Source organism: Bubalus bubalis, chromosome 19 (assembly GCF_019923935.1).
Source record: "Bubalus bubalis isolate 160015118507 breed Murrah chromosome 19, NDDB_SH_1, whole genome shotgun sequence".
NCBI lineage: Eukaryota > Metazoa > Chordata > Mammalia > Artiodactyla > Bovidae > Bubalus > Bubalus bubalis.
Window position 1 is genome coordinate 40,079,630 of NC_059175.1, and position 24,044 is coordinate 40,103,673.

A 24,044-nucleotide genomic window follows, 5' to 3' on the forward strand; every position below is an offset into this window, starting at 1 on the left:
TCTAGACATTACATTCATAATGATTAAAAATCAAAAGCTAACCCTTTATGCACACCATTTTTGAGTTGTTGTTTTTTAATTTGGGGAATGAGGGGTACAGAAGTAAATACAAATAATAAAAGTAATAAGGAATGACAGGACTTAAAGTTGATACAAATAAACATTTGAGTCAGTAGACTTTTAAAATTTTTTGTCCCAGTTTTATTTGAGATATAATTGACATATAGCACTATATAAGTTTAAGGTGTACAGCATAATTATTACATGTAATTATTTAATTACAACAGGGAGTGATAATCATGAAAAGTTTGCAAATGGACATCATCTCATAGATACAAAATTAAAGAAATAGAAAAAATTGTTTTGTGATGAGAATGCTTAGGATTCCTCTTAACCACTTTCATATATAATGTACAGCATCACTAACTATATTTGTCATGTTATATGTTACATCCTTAGTACTTATGTTATAACCAGAAGTTTCTACCTTTTGATTGCCTTCATCCAATTCCCACCCCCACCACACCACCCACCTCTGTTGTTGTTGTGCACTTGCTAAGTTGTGTCTGTCGGTTTGTGACCCCATGAACTGCAGTACTACAGGCTTCCTTGTCCTTCACTATCTCCCAGAGTTTGCGCAAACTCATGTATATTGAGATGGTGATGCTCTCCAACCATCTCATCCTCTGTCTTTATCTGGTGAAAAGACCCCACCCCTGGTAACGACAATCTGACCTATTTCTCTATGAGTTAGTTAGTTTTTGAAGCATAACAAACAACACCGTTAGTGCCTGGTATACAACATACTGATTTGATATTTCTATACAGTTCAAACTGATCATAATGATGTCTAGTTATGGTATGTAACCATACAAATATATTACAGAGTTATTGACTGTATTCCCCACACTGTACATTCTATACCCATGACTCATTAATTTTGTAACTGGAAGTCTGTACCTCTTAATATCCTCCACCTATTTCTTTTCCTCCCCTTACCCTACACTCTCCTGGAAACCACCTGTTTGTTCTCTGTATCTATTAGTCTGTTTTTGTTTTTTATTTTTGGAGATTCCACATATAAGATCTCTGATTTAATTTAGTGTTAATACCCTCTAGGTTCATCCATATTGTGGCAAATGGCAGGATCTCATTTCTTTTTCATGGCTGAGTATTACTTCATTGTACATATCTGAATGATATATACATCTTATCTATTTTTCTATTGATGGGCATTTATGTCATTTCCATATGTTGGCTATTGTTGCTGCAATGAACATAAGGGTACATATGTGTTTTCTAATTAGTGTTCTTGTTTTCTTTGGATAAATACCTAGGAGTGGGATTTTTGGATTGTATGGTAGTTTTATTTTTAATTTTTTGAGGAATATCCATATTGTTTTCCATAGTAGCTGCACCAACTTGCATTCCCACCAACAGGGCACAAGGGCTCCCTTTTCTCCACATCCTGGCCAACATTTGTGATTTGTGATCTTCTTGATGCAAGACATTCTGACTGGTGTGAAGTGATATCTCATTGTGGTTTTGAGTTGCATTTCCCTGATGATTAGTAATGCTGAGCATCCTTTCACATGCCTGTTGCCCAGCTGCATGTCTTTGGAAAAATTTCTGTTCAGATCCTCTGCCCATCTTTTAATCAGGTCTCGGAGAAGGCCATGGCACCCCACTCCAGTACTCTTGCCTGGAAAATCCCATGGATGGAGGAGCCTGGTAGGCTGCAGTCCATGGGGTTGCAAAAAGTTGGACACGACTGAGCGACTTGACTTTCACTTTTCACTTTCATACATTGGAGAAGGCAATGGCAACCCACTCCAGTGTTCTTGCCTGGAGAATCCCGGGGATGGAGGAGCCTGGTTGGCTGCCGTCTATGGGGTTGCACAGAGTTGGACACGACTGAAGCGACTTAGCAGCAGCTTAGCAGCATGCTTTTTGATGTTGATGTATGAGAACTTTGAATATTTTGGATAGTAACCCCTTATCAAATACAGTTTGCAAATATCTTCTCCAATTCAGTTCAGTTCAGTTGCTCAGTAGTGTCTCTTTGCAATCCCATGGACTGCAGTAAGCCAGGCTTCCCTGTCCATCACCAACTCCCGGAGCTTGCTCAAACTCATGTTCATCGAGTCGGTGATGCCATTCAACCATCTCATCTTCTGTCATCCCCTTCTCCTCCTGCCTTTAGTCTTTCCCAGCATCAGGATCTTGGGTATTCAGTAGGCAGCCTTTATGTTTTGTTGATATTTTCCTTCACTAGGCAGAAGATTTTTAGTTTGATATATCCTCATTTATTTTTGCTTTTGTTTCCCTTACCTAAATAGACAGATCCAAAAAAAAAAAAAAAAATTACTAAGACTGACATCAAAGCATGTACTGCTGTTTTCTTCAAGAAATTTTGTGGGTTTTTTCTTACACTTAAGCCTTTAATCCACTTTGAATATATTTTTGTGCATGATGTGAGAGAATAATCCAGTTTGATTCTTTTGCATGTAGCTGTTCATTCTCCCAGCACCATTTGTTGAAGAGGCTGTCAGTCCCCCATTGTATAGTCTTCACTGTTTTGTCATAGGTTATTTGCCCATATGAGGGTGGGTCCGTTTCTGGGCTGTCTTTTCTGTTCCATCGAGCAGTGTCTGTTTTTGTGTCAGTACCATACTGTTTTGATTACTATAGCTTTGTCAGATAGTTGGAAATCAGGACATGTAATACCTCTAGCTTTGTTCTTCTTTCTGAAGATTGTTTTGGCTATTGGGGAATCTTTTGTGTTTCCATACAAATTTAAGAATTAATCTCTTCTAGTTCTGTAAAAAATGCATTTGGTAATTTGATAGGGAGTGCATTGAATCTGTAGATTTCCTTGGGTAGTATAGTCATTTTAACAGAATTAATTCTTCCAATTCATAAACACAGGATATCTTTCCAGTTGATTGTGTCTTCTTCATTTTCTTTCATCAGTGTCTGATAGTTTTCCAAGTACAGTTTTTAACTCCTTTAATTTATTCCTTGGTATTTCATTCCTTTTGATATTGTAAATAGAATTGTTTCTTCTATTTCTCTGATAGTTCATTGTTAGTGTGTAGAAATGCATCTGATTTCTGTATATTAACTTTGTGTCCTGCAACTTTATTGAATTCAGTGATGAGCTCTAGTGGTTTTTGTTGACATCTTTTTAGGATTTCCTATGTATAGGATGCATTTAACACATTATTGACCAGAGACATATTAATACATCTGTTTTTTACCTGAATGTTACTGACTGGAGACATTTGAGTGTTCACTTGCATACCAATTCACTGGCCACAGGCATTAGTGTCTACTAAAATCCCCTGGTCAATAATGTGTTAACAGCCCCGCATTTTTACTCCTCTCTCTCATGTTTATTGTTTTTGACATCATATTTTATGCATTTTTGTTTGTGTATTTCTTAACTACTTACTGTGGATATAGATGAACTTGCTGTTTTTGCCTTTTAATCTTTCTACATGATGGATTTTTTGTATATTTGCCTTTATTGCATATTTGTATTTACCGTTTAATTTTTCCTTTTGTAATTTTCATGTTTCTAATTGTGACATTTTATTTTTCACTTATAGAAGTCCCTTTAGCATTTCTTATAAAGCTAATTTGTGTGCTTAGTCGCTCAGTCGTGTCCTACTCTGGGTAACCCAATGGACTGTAGTCCATCGGGCTCCTCTTGTCTATGGGATTTTCCAGGCAAGAATACTGGAGTGGGTTGCCATGCCCTTCTCTAGGGGATCTTCTCAACCCAGGGATCGAACCCAGGTCTCCTGCATTGCAGGTGGATTCTGTACTGTCTGAGTTACCAGATAAGTTTAGTGATGCTAAATTTTCTTAGCTTTTGTAAAACTTCCAATCTCTCCATCAGGTAGAATATTCTTGGTTACAACCAAGAATTTCCTCTTTGATCACTTTAAATGTATCATGCCCTTCTGGCCTGCAGAGTTTCTGCTGAAGAGTCAGCTGACAGCCTTATGGGAATGCTCTTGTACTTGTTGTTTTTCCCTTGCTGGTTTTAATTTTCTCCCTATAATTTTTGCCATTTTAATTACATTGTGTCTCAATGTGATCATCTTTGAGTTGATCCTATTTTGGACTATGTGCTTCCTGGACCTGGATGTCTCTTTCCTTTTCCAGGTTAGGGCAGTTTTTAGTTATTACATCATCAAATATGTTCTCTGCCCATTTCCTTAATTTTCCTTCTGGGGTCCCTATAGTGTGAATGTTAGTGCACTTAATATTGCATCACAGAGGTCTCTAAACTGTCCTCATTTTTATTTATTTATTTTTTTTTGCTTTTCTGTTCAACTTCAGTATTTCTACTACTGTCTTCCAGCTCGCTGATCTGTTCCTATCATCTCATCCACTGTTAATTCCTTTTAGTATATTTTTTATTTCAGCTTTTCTATTCTTCAGCTGTTTGATTCTTTCTTTGTTAATCCTCTCACTGTATTCACCGATTCTTCTCTCAAGTTCTTTGAGCATCTTTATAATCATTACCTTGAACTCTTTTTTGGATGGGTTGCCTGTCTTCAGTGTAGTTAGTTCTGGGATTTTATCTTATTCCTTCATTTGGGATATATTCCTCTATTGCCTCATTTTGCCTAATTTGCTCTTTTTATTTCTGTGCGCTTGATAGGTTATGTTTTCTGACCTTGGAGAAGCAGCCTTTTGTAGAGAAATCCTATGTGTTCCAGCAGCATAGTCTGCTCTCATCACAAAAACTTTATGCTCTAAAGGTGTCCCCACATGGGCTGCATGGGTCCTTCTGTTGTGATGGGCTGACCACTGTGGGTGGTCTGGTAGGTGTGGCTGGCTTCCTGTAGGTTTCTGCCAGGCTCTGCCTTGGTGGGGCCAGGACATGAGATGGCTGACTACAACCCTACCTGTAGGCAGAGCTGGTTCCTAACATGACTGGCTATGAGGTCCATGGTGTCCCAAAGCTGCTGTTGGCCTGCTGATGTGTGACCCAGGGTGACTTGGAGCTGATGCCAGCCTGCAGATAGGTAGAGCCAGGTTCGGGGGTCTCTTGTTACAGGGTCCTGAAGGTCCTAGAGCTGGTATTGACCCACTGGTAGGTAGGGTCATATCCTGGGGCTGCTGGATGAAGGGTCCAAGGTGTCTCAGAGAAGATGTTGACCTGCCAAATGGACAAGGGCCAGGGGTTACTGACATGGCAAGCTGCAGGGTGAAACCTGGTCCTGGGACTTCTGGGTCCTGGAGTTGATGTGTCAACCTGCTGGTGGGTGGGGACTGGGCCCTGGGGGTCCTGGAGCTAGTCCTAGCACACTGGTGTGAAGGGCTGGGCCCTAGGCCCTCCAGTGGGCAGGGCCAAGTCAAGGCAGCTCAAGGGGCCTTAAAGCAGCAGGGCTGCTGGTGACTGGGGTACTGTGTCTGCACCTGGAGGTTGCCTGACCTGGGGCATCCTGGTTCAGACAGACTGCCTTCAGATTACTGCTTCTGCCTTGGGTCCTGGAGCATGTGAAATTTTGTGTGTGCCCTTTAAATCAAAGTGTTAGTTGCTCAGTCATGTCCGACTCTTTGTGACCCCATTGCCTGTAGCCCACAGGCTCCTCTGTCCATGGGATTCTCCAGGCAATAATTCTGGAGTAGTAACAATTCTCTTCTCTGGGGGGATCTCCGTGACCCAGGGATTGAACCTGGGTCTCTTGCATCACAAGTGAATTCTTTCCCATCTGAGCCAGTAGGGAAGCCCTTTAAGAATAGGGTCTTTATTTCCAGCAGCCCTTGGGCTGTCCTAAATTAGAGTCCTATCAGCCTTAAGGCAGATGTCCTGGGGACTCATATTATTCATTCAGGACTACTAGTCTGGGAAGCCTGATGTGGGGGTCAGGCCCCCTGCTCACGGAGAACCTCTGTGATTATTATTTTCATTTGTGGTCCACCCACCCAGAGTTATGGGTCTTAACTGTACTACATCTCCATCCTGCCTACCTGTTTCCTTATGGTTTCTTCTTTATATCTTTAGTTGAAGAAGATCTTTTCTGCAAGTCTTTCTCATCAGTAGTTACTCTGTACATCGTTGTAATTTTAGTATGCCTGTGGGAAGAGGTGGGCTCAGGGTCTTACTGCTCCCTCTTGGCCACTCCTCAGCAGACTTCCTACTGAAAGATATTCTTCCAGATGAACAGAATTTCAATTCATTCATTTGTTCAGCAAATATTGCTGATCACAAGATACGTTTCATGCAAAACGTAAAAACTGAGGATATAGATATGAGTATGCCACAGTCCCTGGCCTCAAGGAACCCAAAGTCTTACAGAATCTGTATTTGCCAACAACATGGAAATTATTTTTTACCTTTTGTGCACAAAATGTTATCCCTTCAACTTAGACATAGCTGACAGCAAGGGAACAAGCTTGTAACTGTCCCTTTAAGTTCCAAGTGTGATTTCTATTGAACAGACATAGGCAAATTGGGATGTCCTCTCTAAGTTGCCCCTAATTATAAGCATTGTGTGTGCTTCGGCTGGGATCCAGTTGGCTGATGAACACAGCCAGCCTTCATTGTTTCACAATAATGAGGAGAACTGGTGCAATTAAGCCCTGCCATGTTGTTGGGCTCATAGTCATTGTCTAAATGAGCTGCTAAACATAGACCTGGAACACAGGCTCCCAATATAGGTCACTGCCCTCCTCCACTCTTATTTACAGTTCCCCACTTTCAAACAGGAAGACTCAGGACCTACATGTTCCCAGGGCTTGAAAAGCAGGGCTTGTGATCCAATGGTTCCCAAGATCAGGCAAGAACACCAGGCTTGGTTGGGTCCCTTTTATTCCTGGAGGTGTGGACCTGACAAGTGGGAGCCCTGGGTTAAACAAATGAAGATGTTCTGGTCAGGGAAGAACCTGTCCATGTGGGCCCCTCCTCCCCATCACCAGCACAAGAGATCCATTCTCTTGGAGGCAAAGCTCTAGAGGCACTAAGGCAACATTCGGATTCCAGCATCACCGTCTACTTTCCAGCTGTGTGATGTTGGGCCAGTTAGTAAGCCTTTCTGGAACCTCAGTTTTAAAAGGAGAAAAATAGACATCAGTTCAGTTCAGTTCAGTCGCTCAGTCGTGTCTGACTCTTTGCGACCCCATGAATCACAGCACGCCAGGCCTCCCTGTCCATCACCAACTCCCGGAGTTCACCCAAACTCATGTCCATCGAGTCAGTCATGCCATCCAGCCATCTCATCCTCTGTCGTCCCCTTCTTCTCCTTCCCCCAATCCCTCCCAGCATCAGGGTCTTTTCCAATGAGTCAACTCTTTGCATGAGGTGGCCAAAGTATTGGGGTTTCAGCCTCAGCATCAGTCCTTCCAATGAACACCCAGGGCTGATCTCCTTCAGAATGGACTGGTTGGATCTCCTTGCAGTCCAAGGGACTCTCAAGAGTCTTCTCTAACACCACAGTTCAAAAGCATCAATTCTTCTGTGCTCAGCTTTCTTTATGGTCCAACTCTCACATACATACATGACTACTGGAAAAACCATAGCCTTGACTAGACAGACCTTTGTTGGTAAAGGATAAAAATAGATATACCTATAAGTAAATTCTGTGAGGATCAAATGAAATAGTATATATCAAGCATGTTGCCTAGTATGTGGTAAGTGCTTAATAAATTATCTCTGTCCTTGTTATGGGGGAGGAGGTACATTACTTTCCTAGGGCTCTTGCAAACTATCAGAAGCTTAAAGCAACAGAAATTTGTTCTCACTGTTTTGGAGGCAAGGAGGTTAAAAAAAAAAAAAAAAAAAAAAAAAAAAAAAAACAAGGTTCTTGGTAGAATCGTGCTCTCTTGTCTTAGCTTCTGGTGGTCATCAGCTTTCCCTGACTTGTAGCTACATAACTCCAGTCTCTGCCTCCATCATCACATGGCCATCTGTGTGTCTGTGTCATCGCATGGCTTTCTCTTTACCACGTGTGTCTATCTCTTCTCTCTCGATAAGAACACAGTCATGTTGATTAAGAGCCCACTCTACTCCAGTGTGCCTGCATCTTGATTTATATCATCCTTACATCTGCAAAGAAATATTTCCAAATAAGGTCACATTCACAGGTACCAATGGTTAAGATTTCAACTTTGAAGGAACACTTAAGCTTTGGAGGACACAATTCAACCCAGAACAAGTTAAAGACTTGGAGGTACTCTAAGAAGCCTTTCTGCTGGGTTGGCAAAAAAGTTCATTTGGGTTTTTCCATCAGGTGTTTTAGACAAACCCAAACAAACTTTTTGGCCAACCCAGTAGAATGGTAGACACCCTAGAGAGAGGTGACACTTCAGCCTTTAGTAGAAAAGGCTCACACACCATTTATAGAACAGTTTAAGATAGAACATAGTGCCATGTTTGAACAAATGTTACAATAATAATACAGGTTTGGAGATTGGGACAGAAGGGATCCATGTGGTCCAACATGGCCAAAAGAAGCTTTGTGGAGAGGAGGAATAGAAGCTAAGCTTTCAAACTTCCACTGTCTTCTCTTGTAGTAGCACCGGAGCACTCATAGGTTCACGGCAAGGAGACTGTGGGACAGAGTTACCCCAGATGCACCTTCTCCATCCACCATCCACATGGGCCTTCAATTCAGTTCAGTCGCTCAGTCGTGTCTGACTCTTAGTGACCCCATGAATCACAGCACGCCAGGCCTCTCTGTCCATCACCAACTCCTGGAGTTCACTCAGACTCACATCCATCGAGTCAGTGATGCCATCCAGCCATCTCATCCTCTGCCGTCCCCTTCTCCTCCTGCCCCCAATCCCTCCCAGCATCAAAGTCTTTTCCAATGAGTCAACTCTTCCCATGAGGTGGCCAAAGTACTGGAGTTTCAGCTTTAGCATCATTCCTTCCAAAGAAATCCCAGGGCTGATCTCCTTCAGAATGGACCGGTTGGATCTCCTTGCAGTCCAAAGGACTCTCAAGAGTCTTCTCCAACACCACAGTTCAAAAGCATCAACTCTTTGGCGCTCAGCCTTCTTCACAGTCCAACTCTCACATCCATACATGACCACTGGAAAGACCATAGCCTTGACTAGACCTTAGGAGAGACTTAGAGATCAGAGCAACCCTATGATGCCCAGGCATCTATGCTGGGCCCTGTTCTAAAGCCAGAAGCCTAGGAAGGAAGCCCTGCCTCATTCTAAAGAGCAATCCACTCCAGTATTCTTGCCTGGAGAATCCCATGGACAGAGGAGTCTGACAGGCTACAGTCCATAGGGTCACAAAGAGTCCGACACGGCTGAAGTGAGCACACACGCATGCATGCATCTTGAGAACATGAATTTAATGTGTTGTATTAGAGTTGACTCATTGGAAAAGACTCTGATGCTGGGAGGGATTGGGGGCAGGAGGAGAAGGGGACGACAGAGGATGAGATGGCTGGATGGCATCACCGACTCGATGGACATGAGTTTGAGTGAACTCCGGGAGTTGGTGATGGACAGGGAGGCCTGGTGTGCTGCGATTCATGGGGTCGCAAAGAGTCGGACACAACTGAGCGACTGAACTGAACTGATTCATTCAGCTATATAAGCGAGTAAGGTTTTTTTCCATCATTGCAGTCTTTTTAGTGGATTGCCTGTGATGTGCATTGCATTCTGATAGGCCCCATGGAGAACACCTGCTGCTCCTGCAGGAACATGGGAGATGAAGAGCTCAGATTCCCATTCCACAGTAGGAACACTTGGCAGAAATACGTACTCTTTCTGAAATATCAGATCATGTACAGAAGTTTCCTGTGGGATTAGGGGACACTGATTTTTATAATAGTTTTAAGACGAAGCCTGAAGAAGAAAAGCAGCAGCAATGAAAAGGTCGTGGGTTCTGTTACCTACTCTCAAATGCAGCTAACACTTGCAAACCAAATGGAATTAGACAGTTAATAGAAGATATCTCTTCATGAAGAAGAAGAAAAAAAAAAAAGGCACTGTCAAGGAATGATGAGTTCTGAGCAGGTGAAAAGCATTTTTTGCCTTTGTGACCTGAAGGTGAAAAATGCAGAGAGAGGCAAAACGCTGTCACAGATTTAGGTAAAGAGGAATATTACCTCAATTTCTGCTTTTACTGACAATTCTATTTACAAGGACAGCAGCCTGTTTGGGGTAAAAAGCTTTACTGTAGGACTATTCAAATGTGTAATGGAGAAAGAAAATCGGGCAGAGCTCTGAAAGGCACTGAAGCAAAGTTTAAAACAATTTCATTTTATAAAAGAAAAATCTGTTATTGGGCCCTTATTGAACTTCTTCCAGGCAAGGGCCACTGCAGTCTGAGTATCTACCACCCACAGAATATGCGAGGATGGTCCCTGAGCAATCTAGTCCAGTCATGTATGAGGAAAGGATGGTCAAGATATTAGGCTGGTACAAATGTAATTGTGGTTTTGGACTGTGAATTTTAAGTTATTATAACTAGGCTCAAACATGTTGTTATTAGTTAAAATAGGAACCATTATAATCAACACATTACTACACAGGAGTGACCGTCAGTAGATGTCAACTATGACAAATCGCTATGGAGCCTTTCTCAGTAGACATATAAAATCTTCCATTAATAGAAGTTGTGCTCTTTCACTTAACAAAAAGATCTTTTGTTTTTTTCTCATCATTTGTCTCCTCCCACAGATCTCCTTTGCATCAAAGACAACTTATCAGCCAGTTTCTGCCAGACGCTTAAAACCATGAAGAAATGTTCTGTGCCCACCGTGAGGGCTCAGTGCTGCCTCTCGTGTTCCCAGACACACGTGGCCCACACACAAAGGCCAAGAAAGCGACAGCCACTCAAGAACCCCAAAGCACCCTAAGTGCAGAAGGAAGCCACCCTCCACCATAGACTGCAGCAGCCTGCTGACCAGGACATGTTCTGGCCCAGAGACCACTTTCTTGCCGTGTTATTCTGCATGTTTCAGGTTCAACTTTGACTCATAACAAAACAAAGCACACTGCGTCCCTTTAACCACACAATGTCCCTAGCAGGAGTCATGGCACTGTTGTGCTCACTGCTCCCTGATAGAGGCAGGTGAGGTATCCAGGAGAACTGGGCTTCTCATGGGATCATCTCCTGGGAAAGGTATCGAATTGGACAAGTCTATGAAATGATGTCTTTTGTTTCTCCCTTAAAGATAAAAACAGAGAGACCATATTTTTCCCAGACTACCTCAAGAGACTATCAGGAAATAGAGCCTCACTTATCCAGGGAACAAATATTCTTGTTAATTTACTTTGATGAAATCACTCCCTTTTTTCTTTTTTTCCCTAAATCTCCCTACTTGGGGCAGCTGCTGTTTCAAATGTCATGGGAGAGCTTTTGGGAACATTCTTGTAATTCAACCAGGCAGGGGACTGCTTTCTTTACCCAATATTTAACTGAGGCAGGAAGAAAAAGTCTTGGCTACAGACTCAGTCTGTCCCTATTCCCTGTAGACTCTACATCTGAGCTGTTTAGACTCCCGTGCCTTCCTAGGGACACTAGAAGAAGAGGAAATGGGCAGGAACTGTAGCTTTAGTAAACTTAAGGGATTTAGGTTATATAGAAGACATTTCTGACTTTGGATAATTTCTATGAAAACTCTTAAAAAACAAATGATCAGAAATCAGTTTCTTGTATAAGGAAGAGAATGTGGGCTTCTATTCTTCCCACTTCCCTGGCACATACCCATTCCTTTGCAGAAGAGCATGTGAGTCTTCCTGTGTGACTTTCCCTTCCCTGGCACACTCCCTGCCTGGGTCTTCAAGTCAGGGTGAACATCTTTCCACTGCTGGGGCTTTATACATCACAAGTGCTGCAGCCAGGTCTGCATCTACCACCCGCCCACGCACCCTCAGGTTGGAAAATGGAGCTCTAGACGAAAATATTTCTAAGACCTAGGTAAATTGCATCAAGTATAGAAAAACTTTGTATAAACTAATAGTCTCAAGAAAAAAACTTTTCAAAAAGGAGGTAAAGCTGACCTACTCTCTAGCACACCCAGTAGTTACTTTTGAGAATCTGTTTCCTTGAAGGGAACAGGTGAGTCAGGGAGTCCAGAAAAGTTAAGAAGGCTGAATCTTTGATGTTCCCATCACCCAGCAGGAGTCAAAGTAGGTTATGGTCTCAAATTGAAGAGGAATTTTCTGGTGTATAAGAGGAGGTGTTTATATGAACTAAACCTGGAAAATCAGGGGAGGGTGAGAGGAGCCCCCAGGGAAAGAAGCCTTCAGAACCAGCTCTTGACAGAGGGGAAGGCAGGAGAGTCATCTTCATGTCATGGGCCACATGTCTTCAGACTCACAAGTACCATTAACATTCACCATGGAACACAATGTCCCATCTTTCCCTTGAGTTCTCTCTCTGTTCAGCAGAATGGTGCTATTGAAACATGGTGCTAATATGCAGATGGTGGCAGAATGAATATAAACATGTAGATAGATGTACAAGTGGGCAAATCCATATGCGTCTTCTGTTAAATGTGTAATGGTGTTGCTGGCCAACGCCAGTTCTATTGCTTGGATACCAGAAGCTGAAAATTTTTATATTATGTGCTTTTTTTTAAGCCATTACTATGTATTATTCTGATAAATGCCTGTGGAAAATAAAACACTGGGGTTGGGATGGAATTTTAGATAGGACCAGACACAGTAGAAAAGTAAAAATGTTTACCAAAACCAGGCAATTTATTTCTGTATGATTAGGTTCTTATATTCTGTCCTTAAATCTAAACATTGCTGGCTGATGACAGTCTCTGGTGAAATCAGTTTGAGAGAGAAGACGCTTAAATCGTCAGTGACAGAAGTAGAAGAGAACCTGATTTTTTTTCTAATGAGGCAATTTGCAAAAACTGCCCTTGAAGTGTAGTATAGGCTTTCAAGGGGATTAATTTAGTAAGTTGGATGGATTTAACTTAACCTGGTACTCTGCTATCCCAGGGCTTCTCTGGTGGCTCAGATGGTAAAGAGTTATCTGCAATGCAGGAGACATGGGTTCGATCCCTGAGTTGGGAAGATCCCCTGGAGAAGGGAATGGCAACTCACTCCATTATTCTTGTGTGGAGAATTCCATGGACAGAGGAGCCTGGCTGGGGTTGCAAGGAGTCGGACACGAGTTGGACAAGACTGAATGACAGATGACAGAGAATGAGATGATTGGATGGCATCACCAAATCAATGGACATGAGTTTAAGCAAACTCTGGGAGATGGTGATGGACAGGAAAGCCTGACATGCTGCAGTCCGTGGGGTCACAAAAAGTTGAACAGATTTAACAGATGAACAACAACAATTGTTATCCTGGGATCATGCATGTCATCAGAGCCCTGGATATGACCAGTTTTACAAAACTCAGGAACAAACCCAGATTGCTTTGACCTCAGCAAACTAAACTAGGCCAGATTTCCCAATATGCGAAATGTTATTTATGACCCATGAGGAAAAGATGGTAGAAATGTAGAGAGGGTCTGACCGGGTGCTCTATTCTAGGCCTTTCTCTAGTTTCTCAAAGGCAGAATATTGGCCCCTAATCCTGCCTCATGAACATTCACTTCCTGTATTGAGGCTGTGAGGTAAGACAGTTGTGTAGCATCTGTCATTCTGGGTCGCAAGACAGATAGTACTTGCTGCTGGGGTCATCTGACTTGGTTGTTGCCTTGACAGTCACTCAACTTTGGGTCATTAGGGTTTTGAATGGTCCCCATGCTAGCAATAAGAGAGGGACCTCAGATTAACAGGAAAACGTGAAAGACAAGAACCTAGATGACATCTCACCATTCTTTTGGTGCTCACGGGGGCCCACATGAAGTAGCAATGTTGCTTTATTTCCTCCATGGCCTCCTTTCCTCCCACCTTGAACAAGCAAGTGAGAAGTGTAGCAAGAGACACTGGATACGCATCTACCATGAACCAGAGAGGCCACCACAGGGCCTGGTGCTTCAATACATAAAGGGTCTCAAGCCCAATCTGGTTTATGTCACCTCTCCCAGTGGTAGAGTTAACTCTTCTCTGAAAAGGTATGGGTTCATTTAGTTCTTGAACATCCAAGCATAATTCAAACCACCAAGAGGAAACAACACTTCAAGAGATGAAAGAGTGAATACCTTTGTAAAAATGAAATCAATTTGTGATACAAGCAGTTGCCCCTTTGTAGGAGTGACTCATTTTAATATTGGGACTTCTTAAGCGTGTATCTCCGTCCAATCTCCTGATCCATCTCTACATGGTGGAGCCATCCCAATGTGAAGCTTTCAGATATTGAGTGTTGTTGATAACCTTCATCATGTTTCTGGAACATGATTTGAAGGATTTATATTGTTTCGGGTCATAATTTCCCAATCAATTTGTTAAAATCCCCGAAATGCTGAAAGCTACACATTGCTTCACCAGAGATTACAAGTCATAGCACTTCTGACTTTAGGATGAAGCCCTAGGACAATGAAATGAGTGCACAGCGATTCACTTTCAAGAGGGAGGCCTCATGACATGAACTCTCTGGTGCTACAACTTAACCAACATATTTGATGCTTTTTTTTTTTTTTTTTGGTATTGCTTGTTCAAATATTGTTAGTATTATTTTAAGTTATGTCATAAAAAAATATGGTTGGGAAAGCACAATTTTGCCTGTCTCTGCCCTCCAAAGTGGTTGCATGTGGTCCGAGGCCTCATCCATTGTCCTCTCTGCATCTCTGCACTGCTTTCCCAGGCCCAGACTGCTTAAGGGGTACCTCAGTGGGTACCACAGTATGTAAAACCAGAATGTTAACCATAGCCTGCCATTGTGTGGCATCAATAAATGGCCAGACTCACTGATGTTTCCATGCGATTCATTTACCCCTGCTATGAGACTCCCACTAGCCACCAGAACAACTCTGAAATTTAGCAACCTGGAGGAGGATCTGTCAATTCCTCCCTCCCTCGCTCCCTGCAGACTCCCTCCTCCTCCACCCCTAAATCCGTATGTCATGAGATGAGTCACGTCCCAGGTGAAGTAGAACTTGGGTCTCTTCTCACAAATGATTGTGCAGTAACCAACACAACCTACCATATGACCATCTGAAGTGATACTTGAAATCTGCCACAATCCCAGATCCAGCATATTGGGAATTGCAGCTCATTGCATCACCTAGTCCCTCAATCTATCCAAAGGTCAGACATAATGGAGACTTCCCTGGTGGTCCCCGTGGTTAAGAGTCTGCCTGCCAATGCAGGGGACACAGGTTTGATCTTTGAAAGACCCTGTGTGCCTTGGAGCACCTAAGCCTGGGCGCCACAACTACTGAGCCCACGTGCACAATTATACACTGAAACCCAAGCTCTCTAAAGCGCATGCTCTGTAACAAGAGAACCCACCACAGTGGGAAGCCCGTGCACTGTAACTAGAGAGTAGCCCCCACTTGCCACAACTAGAGAAAATCTACATAGCAATGAAGACCCAGTACAGGCAAAAAAAAATTTAGAAAAAAACAACAATGAATTGTACACATGCTTTCTCTTAATGCTTGAGAAAGTAATAATAAAGATGAAAAGGAATTTGCTTTAGAAATCCAACATATTTTTTCAAAGGCAGTGCACAGCATGGTAAGTATAACCAGCAATTGTATCGAGTTGTCCCAAAAGTTCATTTGGGTTGTCCTGTAAGACAGAAAAACCCAAACAAACTTTTGGGCCAACCCAAAAGAATCTGTACATATGGACATGGAATCCACTCACATGAATGAGTAAGATCACTGAGGCAGTGAAGAGTGAGGCATCCACAGGTGACCCCTACAATGTTTGTGGGCATGCATAGGGGTGGTAGGAAGCTGGTTTGGGTCAAGAAATCAGAGGGCCATGAACACCTACCTGTCTGTACCTTGAAAACTCTGCTATGACCACTAGGTAACCCTTATCCTACAAGGCTCAGCTCAAATGCTTTTCCCCATGAGGCCAGCGCTAACTCGGCCACCAAGACGGAGGCGCTACTCTGCTGCTGCTTCACTGTATCTATTTTCCCCTAGGAGAGCAGTCCTTAATTAGAGATGGTTTTGTCCCCAGAAGACATCTAACAATGTCTGAGACCCGTTTGGCTTTCACAAATTTGATGGAGGCTGCTACTGGCATCTGGTGAGTAGAGGCGAAGGATGCTGCTAAACTTTCTATAGGACAGCCCCTCCCACCACAGAGAATTATGTGACTCAAAATGTCAGTAGTTCTGAAGCTGAAAAATGGCAGGAGAACAGCTGTCACCTTGGAGTGAGTAGCAGGGTTTCTGGAGTAAAACCAAACTTACCCTAACACTCAGACCTCACTAAGAACTGATGGGGTGGGCCAGAAAACTTCCAAAGAAGAAAAAATACATATCAGGATTCAAAGGTCATTAGCTTGATAAAAATAATTTCAGAGGAGAGAGAAGGTAAGGAGCATGGCTTCACAAGAGTGTTGAATCAGCTGTTGAGGGCTCAAGTGTTCAATCCTAGAGTCAGAGGAAATGAACCAGAAGTGGGTAAAATGGAAAAGTGACATTTTGAGGGTTTGGTATAACCACCCTCCTCCAACTGAGGTTTCAAACCAAACAGCACAGACATACTCAGCCAGATCATAACCACAGCTTTACTAATGGTGAAGCTGGCTTGCGGAGTGTATTTTGGAGGAAGATGGAAAAGGGCTTTCCTACCCTTCTCTGCAGTGCCAGGTTTCAGGCTCAAGAGGGATGTAGGGGAAGGGTGGGGGGAAAGAGGAGAGACGAACTACTCACGCCATTAAACTCAGTACATAGAAGTACCCATGGCCATTAAATATTCACTAGTACCCATGGCCCGGACAAGGCAATGGCACCCCACTCCAGTACTCTTGCCTGGAAAATCCCATGGATGGAGGAGCCTGGAAGGCTGCAGTCCATGGGGTCACTGAAGGTCGGACACAACTGAGCGACTTCACTTTCACTTTTCATTTTCATGCGTTGAAGAAGGAAATGGCAACCCACTCCAGTGTTCTTGCCTGGAGAATCCCAGGGATGGGGGAGCCTGGTGGGCTGCCGTCTCTGGGGTTGCACAGAGTCGGACACAACTGAAGTGACTCAGCAGAAGCAGCAGTACCTATGGCCATTAAATATTCACTAATAGTAGCCCTTCCTCTTGCACTGAGAGAAGGCTGACAGGGATATCAAAGATCCCAAAGAGATAGCCCATCACTATCCACCCTTGATATGGAACACCCCAGTTTCTATGTGAGAAAGTTAAGATTAGCATGAATGGGGCAGGGGGGAGCATTATTTAAAAAAAAAAAAAAAAAAAAGTTCCTGAGCTTCCCTGGTATATTGCCTGCCTGCCAGTACAGGAGACACAGGTTCAATCCCTGATCTGGGAAGATGCAACATGACTCTGAGCAACTGAGCCCATGTGCCACAACTGTAGAGGCTACTCTCTAGACCCCTGCAAGCTGCAACTACTGAGCCCACGTGCCACAAATACTGAAGCCTGTGCACCCTGGACCCTGTGCTCCACAACAAGAGAAGCCACCACAATGAGAAGCTCGAGCACTCTGATGACGAGTAGCCCTATCTCATCACAACTAGGGAAAAGCCTGTGCAGCCAAAAAGACCTGGCACAGCCAAAATTAAATAAACAAAATTATTTTAAAAATATGGTTCCTTTCCCATCTGAATGATGATGTGGTTTCAAGATCATAATGAAAAGACAGAAGAAGCAGTTTAAAGGAAGACCCAGAAGTTAAGGAGAGAATGGCCCTACCTCTGTGCTCACTCTCCCACCAAGCACTGCCCACCCACTCCCCTCTGGACAGCACCAGGGCCCCTTCATTTCAGTGGTACTGCCCAACTCACCCAACTTGTTTCATGGGATGTGGCCAGGACTAAGGGTGCTCACTGATGGTCCCTGCGGATCCGGCAGTGATGGGATACAGTTCCTGGGGCCAAGGTAATACCAAGGCAGGGAGCACAATCCAGCTGGAACTTGACGTCAGGCAGCCAGCCACCAGCTGGGGTCCTGCTCAGATGCCAGCTACCATGGAGCCTGTGGCGCCATCACTGCACGGCTTCCTCTCTGGCTGGGAGAACAACTGGGAAATATCCCCACAGACAGCTGGGTCGGGATGGGAAGACAGAGAGGCAGGAAAGACATTAAGAGAACTAGTCCATGGTTTTGGCTGTGTGGAGACAGGCTGGAGGGGATGGGGTGTGGCATGCCGCAACCAGGAGTGTTTTCAGAAGCAGCCCAGGCCACCATGGAAGAGAAGCTCCCCTGTTAAGTGGCATGAAGAGAAGCTCCCCATGTTAAGTGCCACCATGGCAGCCCCTCACCCCACCCTCTGGACCCTGCCTCTGCAGCTTCCAGAAGAGACTCTGGCCCAGGCAGGCTTGCATGTTCTAGCCACCGCCACCGCCTGGGCAGCCCAGGACCAGACACCAGTGGGTTGCCCACGCACAGAGGTGGGGCTGAAATCACAGCTGAGTTCCAGGGGCATGCAACTTAGGAAACGGAAATTAAATCTCAATCCAAGGCAGCACAGACACTGAGTTACACCTCCTCCACCAGCTTTGTGAATTCAACACATACAGAACATCCAAAGGGACAGCAGGTGCTCCCGAGGCTGGGAGGGGTCTGGCCTTAGCAGCCGTGGGCTTTGTGGATGCATGCATGCAGGGGCTGGGCCGGGCCAGCATCTGAGCTATCTCCATAACTCCCACAGTGGGTCCCGGATATGTCCCTGCAGCCCTGTGACTTGAGCTCGAAGGTTCTGCTGGCCTTGTGAACACAAAGCCTGAGAGGCACCAGGGCCGATCGCTGACATGCCCATGGCTGAGGTGGGGCTGAGGGCAGCGACAACAACAGTGTACTTTGTGAATCCACACGATGGGTGAAAGCTGACACAGCAGAGCACACTCACAGGTGAGCAGCTCCAGGAAACAATACTCGGGGGCTCCTCGCCCAGAAAGAGTGTTCTAATCCCACCTGCCTGCATTTGTAAGTCACTTCAGTCATGTCCGACTCTGGGCGACCCTATGGACTGTGGCCCGTCAGGCTCCTCATCCATGGGATTCTCTAGGCAAGAATACTGGAGTGCGTTGTCATGCCCTTCTCCAACGGATCTTCCCAAACCAGGGATCAAACCTGCATCTCTTATGTCTTCTGCATTGGCAGGCAGGTTCTTCACCACTAGCACCACCTGGGAATCCCTCCAATCCTGCCTACCTTGCAGCAAAGACCAGAAATGCAGCTCAGACAGATCTGGAGACTTCTGCTCCAACAACAGGGAGCAGACCTTGCCCCTGACAGGGCAGTGAAAACCACCGAGCAGAAAAAGAGACCCTGCTCAACATCCAGCACAGGCTGTGGTCACCCCAGCATCTGTTACACTGCCTGTCAAGGCAGTAACAGTCAGCATACACTGAGGAAGAGGTGGCAGGCAGCCATACTAAAAACAGCCCTCTTACCAAAAAATAGTAAACCCACACAGGTTACAGAGGGATGCTCTCACATAAAAATAGACCACCAAGACCAAAGTAGATCATTGTTTCTCCTAAACTCATAGAGCAAGAGAAACATAAGTGAAGAAGCCAAGGAATCACACTCAATTAAGAGGTGGAGCCAATTCCCCTGAAAGAACAATGAAACAGACCTCTTCAATCCAATAGACACTAAAAGGAGTGCTAAAAGGAGATAATGCAAATACTGGAGGAATTAAGAAAGGTTCAACAGAAATGCAGATTGCTGTAAAAAGCAATTAGAAACTATAAGGAGGAGCCAAGAAAGGTTAGAGAATTCATTTGAAGAGATGAAAGTTGAACTAAAGGGTAAGAATACCAGAACCAATAATACAGAAGAATAAATAGGTGATCTAGACTATAGAATAATGGAAATCACTCAATTAGAACAGCAGAGAGAAAGCCAAATGAAAAAAAGAAAATGAAAGCAATGTAAGAGAACTGTGGTAAAAGATGAAGTGTGCCAATTTACACATAATATGAATCCCAGAAGGAGAAGAGAAAGGGGGATTGAAAATGTATTTAAAGAAATTATGGCTGAAAACTTCCCAAACCTAAAGAAGGAAACATATACCCAGACACAGAAAGCACAGAGGGTCCCAAACCAGACAAACCCAAACAGATCTACACAAGACATAATATAATAAAAATGGTGAAAGTTAAAGCTAAAAAAGGATTCTAAAGGCAGCAAAACGATGAGTTAATTACGAGGTAACCCCCATAAGTCTATCAGCTGACTTCTCTACAGAAATGCTGCAGGCAAGACATATTCAAAGTCCTCAAAGGGAAAAATCTGCAACCGAGGATATTCTACCATTTAGAATAGAAGGAGACATAAAGAATTCTTCAGACAAGCAAAAAGTAAAAGAATACAGCAACACTAAAGGAAATACTGAAAAGTCTTCTCTAAATAGAAAAGCAGTAAGAATCTATAGGAAAGAGAAAATCATAATTGGAAAGTAAATCGCTTAAGTAAGCCAGTACACATAATAAGAAAAAAAAAATCAAAAATTTCTGTGAAAGCCATGATAGCCTCAATGAAGAGCAAAAGGAATGAACATGAAAATGCAAGGTGCTCACAAGCTCATATGTCCATTCCCCTCCCAGCCTCTTCACTAAGCAGCTCTGGAGACTGATTCTGGGACTCTTCCAGGACAAAGGCCATTCTCCTGGCCTCTGAACTGCCTCCGTTTTCCGAACTTCTCCTGGCTTTGTCTTACTTTAGACATCCATGGCCAAACTACTCAGTTCCATAGGGCCTGGGTCATCTTTATCACCTTGGTCGTCATAACTTGGACTTACTCATGTGTGGTTGCTCCTGGTGGTTTGCCTTCAGAAAGAGAAACAGCTGCACTCCCCTAGATGATTCACAGAGCTGGTATTCATTTAAAAGGAACACCGAGTCTCAATAGGAGAGCAAGCCCCTTTTGAGAAAAAAGAATGGGAGACGATGGTGGTGCCGATCAGTGAAAAAGCAGGAGCACCTTTCTCCAACTCCGTGGAAATAATTGCAGATGGAGTCTGATGGTGGAGTCATTGGGGACCAGCTTAAACCCACAAAAGGGCAAAAAAAAATTTTAAGATAATCACCATTTATTTTAATTTTTATTTTTTTAATTTATTTATTTTAATTGGAGGCTAACTACTTTACACTATTGTATTGGTTTTGCCATACATTGGCATGAATCCATCATGGGTAACTGATTATCTTGCGTTTGATTTTGATTTCAGACAAGGGATGAACTAATGAAGCTGAGATTAAATTAGCTCTACTTGGCCCTTGTGGATTGAGAAATGGATTAGTCATGTATTGCTGAGAGCCAACTGCCCTTTATTGTCTTTATGATTCACTAAAGAGCAGAACATTAAGAAAATTCATCTTCACTTGTCTGTTTGTTGGGGACATGGGCATCTGAATGCATCTGAACCTCAGAAGGTGAGGAAGGAATATACAAGCTGACAAAAATTTCTTCCCTCCTTCTCACTTAGAGAGCTGCAATGCTGGGAACAATTTCAATTGCCAGTTTATTTGGAGCAGGGATATCAGAAGTGAAGGTGATACAGCTATGTCCATTGTTGGGATTTTTTTTTTAACAAGATAATCACCAGACTGAAATCTTACTATTCCTTTGTACCACAGTATCCCTAGGCTCATCTTTATACATTTTTATAACACAGTTCAAAAGGCCAACTTCCCTCAAGATGTGTTTACTGGGTTATTGCTCATGAACTCTGAGGTTCCCAGGTAGGAGGAAAAAATTTCCACTCTGGCCAAGTAAACAAAGAAGGATCTTCTGGGGTTCTTAGCAGGTTATATGTTAGATGATCCTCTGGGCCATGTCTAGTTTGATATGAAATTGTCCAGGGTCTTTGGTGAATGAGAGCTATCCTCTAGTCATGTAAGACTGTGGGTGAAAAAGTGGAAACCTAGCCTTGCACTACCCTCTGGTTCCCAAATTCATCTGCTTGTTCACTAAAAACTTGACTGATTTCCCACTATGCAACCAGCATTGTACTTCAAGCTCTTGTCTATTTAAGGAAGCATTAAAGCAAACCCCTACCTTCAAGGAGTTTGCCATCCAGCAGAGAGTTCACCCAAACGTCTAAGAAGAGAAATTCAAAACCAAAATACTGCAAAAGGGAGGACTTCCAAAGAGACCACCAAGAAGAATAGTTGGTACATAGGGAATCAGAATAATAAGCCATCACAGCTTGGAAAGATCATCCACAGGGAGAAAAATCATCTGAGAAAACCAGTCTCAGCTCAGTGTCTCATTCAAAGGAATAGAGTCCCCCTCCCCCAACAAAAGCAAGTGAAAAATGATTTCAAACTCTGCTAGCCTCTCCCAGAGAACATAAAGGAGTACAACTTAAGACCTGCAGCTATGTTTATTTATTTTTTAATTAATTAATTTTAATTGAAGGCTAATTACTTTACAATATTGTAGTGGTTCTTGCCATACATTGACATTAATCAGCCATGGGTGTACATGTGTTCTCCATTCTGAGCCCCCCTCCCACCTCCCTTCCCATCCCACCCCTCAGGGTCATCCCAGTGCACCAGCCCTGAGCACCCTATCTCATGCATCGAACCTGGATTGGCAATCTGATTCACATATGATAATATACAGGTTTCAATGCTAGTCTCTCAAATCATCTCACCCTTTTCTTCTCCCACAGAGTCCAAAAAACTGTTCTATACATCTGTGTCTCTTTTGCTGTCTCGCATATAGCGTCATTGTTACCATCTTTCTAAATTCCATATATATGCATTAGTATACTGTATTGGTGTTTTTCATTCTGACTTACTTCACTCTGTATAATAGGCTCCAGTTTCATCCACCTCATTAGAACGGATTCAAATGTATTCTTTTTAATGGCTGAATAATAGTCCATTGTGTATATGTACCACAGCTTTCTTATCCATTTGTCTGTCAATGGACATATAGGTTGCTTCCATGTCCTGGTTATTGTAAACAGTGCTGCAATGAACATTGGAGTACACGTGGCTCTTTCAATTCTGGTTTCCTCAGTGTGTATGCCCAGAAGTGGGATTGCTGGGTCATATGGCAGTTCTATTTCCAGTTTTTTAAGGAATCTCCACACTGTTCTCCATAGTGGCTGTACTAGTTTACATTCCCACCAACAGTGTAAGATGGTTCCCTTTTCCCCACACCCTCTCCAGCATTTCTTGTTTGTAGACTTTTGGATAGCAGCCATTCTGACTGGCATGAGATGGTACCTCATTGTGGTTTTGATTTGCATTTCTCTGATAATGAGTGATGTTGAGCATCTTTTCATGTGTTTGTTAGCCATCTGTATGTCTTCTTTGGAGAAATGTCTGTTTAGTTCTTTGGGCCATTTTGATTGGGTCATTTATTTTTCTGGAATTGAGCTGCAGGAGCTGCTTGTATATTTTTGAGATTAATTCTTTGTCAGTTGCTTCATTTGTTATTATTTTCTCCCAGTCTGAAGGCTGTCTTTTCCCATTGCTTATAGTTTCCTTCATTGTGCAAAAGCTTTTAAGTTTAATTAGGTCCCATTTGTTTATTTTTGCTTTTATTTCCATTACTCTGGGAGGTGGGTCATAGAGGATCCCGCTGTGATTTATGTCAGAGAGTGTTTTGCCTATGTTTTCCTCTAGGAGTTTTATAGTTTCTGGTCTTACGTTTAGATCTTTAATCCATTTTGAGTTTATTTTTGTGTATGGTGTTAGAAAGTGTTCTAGTTTCATTCTTTTACAAGTGGTTGACCAGTTTTCCCAGCACCACTTGTTAAAGAGATTGTCTTTTCTCCATTGTATATTCTTGCCTCCTTTGTCAAAGATAAGGTGTCCATAGGCGCATGGATTTATCTCTGGGCTTTCTATTTTGTTCCATTGATCTATATTTCTGTCTTTGTGCCAGTACCATACTGTCTTGATGACTGTAGCTTTGTAGTAGAGCCTGAAGTCAGGCAGGTTGATTCCTCCAGTTCCATTCTTCTTTCTCAAGATTACTTTGGCTATTCAAAGTTTTTTGTATTTCCATACAAATTGTTAAATTATTTGTTCTAGTTCT

The 24,044-nt window shown here is 43.1% G+C and overlaps 1 protein-coding gene and 1 long non-coding RNA gene across 5 annotated transcripts in view; one reads left to right on the top strand and one right to left on the bottom strand.

The window, feature by feature from the left end:
- ADAMTS12 (ADAM metallopeptidase with thrombospondin type 1 motif 12) overlaps positions 1 to 11,739 on the top strand; it is a 380,497-nt gene extending 368,758 nt beyond the window's left edge. For all 3 annotated transcript variants that reach the window (XM_006071881.4, XM_044932579.2, XM_044932578.2), the window contains one exon: positions 10,663 to 11,739. In XM_006071881.4, coding sequence (XP_006071943.3) covers positions 10,663 to 10,841 — 179 coding nt within the window. In that variant the 3' untranslated portion in view covers positions 10,842 to 11,739. The remainder of the gene's footprint in view (positions 1 to 10,662) is intronic.
- Positions 5,043 to 24,044, bottom strand: part of LOC112580635 — a 29,033-nt gene continuing 10,031 nt past the window's right edge. Inside the window, exons 2-4 of one of the 2 annotated variants that reach the window (XR_006546652.2) lie at positions 6,747 to 6,866; positions 5,992 to 6,096; positions 5,043 to 5,176 (exon numbers count right to left, since the gene is read on the bottom strand). This is a non-coding gene — a long non-coding RNA (uncharacterized LOC112580635). Of the gene's footprint in view, positions 5,177 to 5,991; positions 6,174 to 6,746; positions 6,867 to 24,044 lie in introns of both variants that reach the window. The other variant, XR_006546651.2, reaches the window with a different exon arrangement.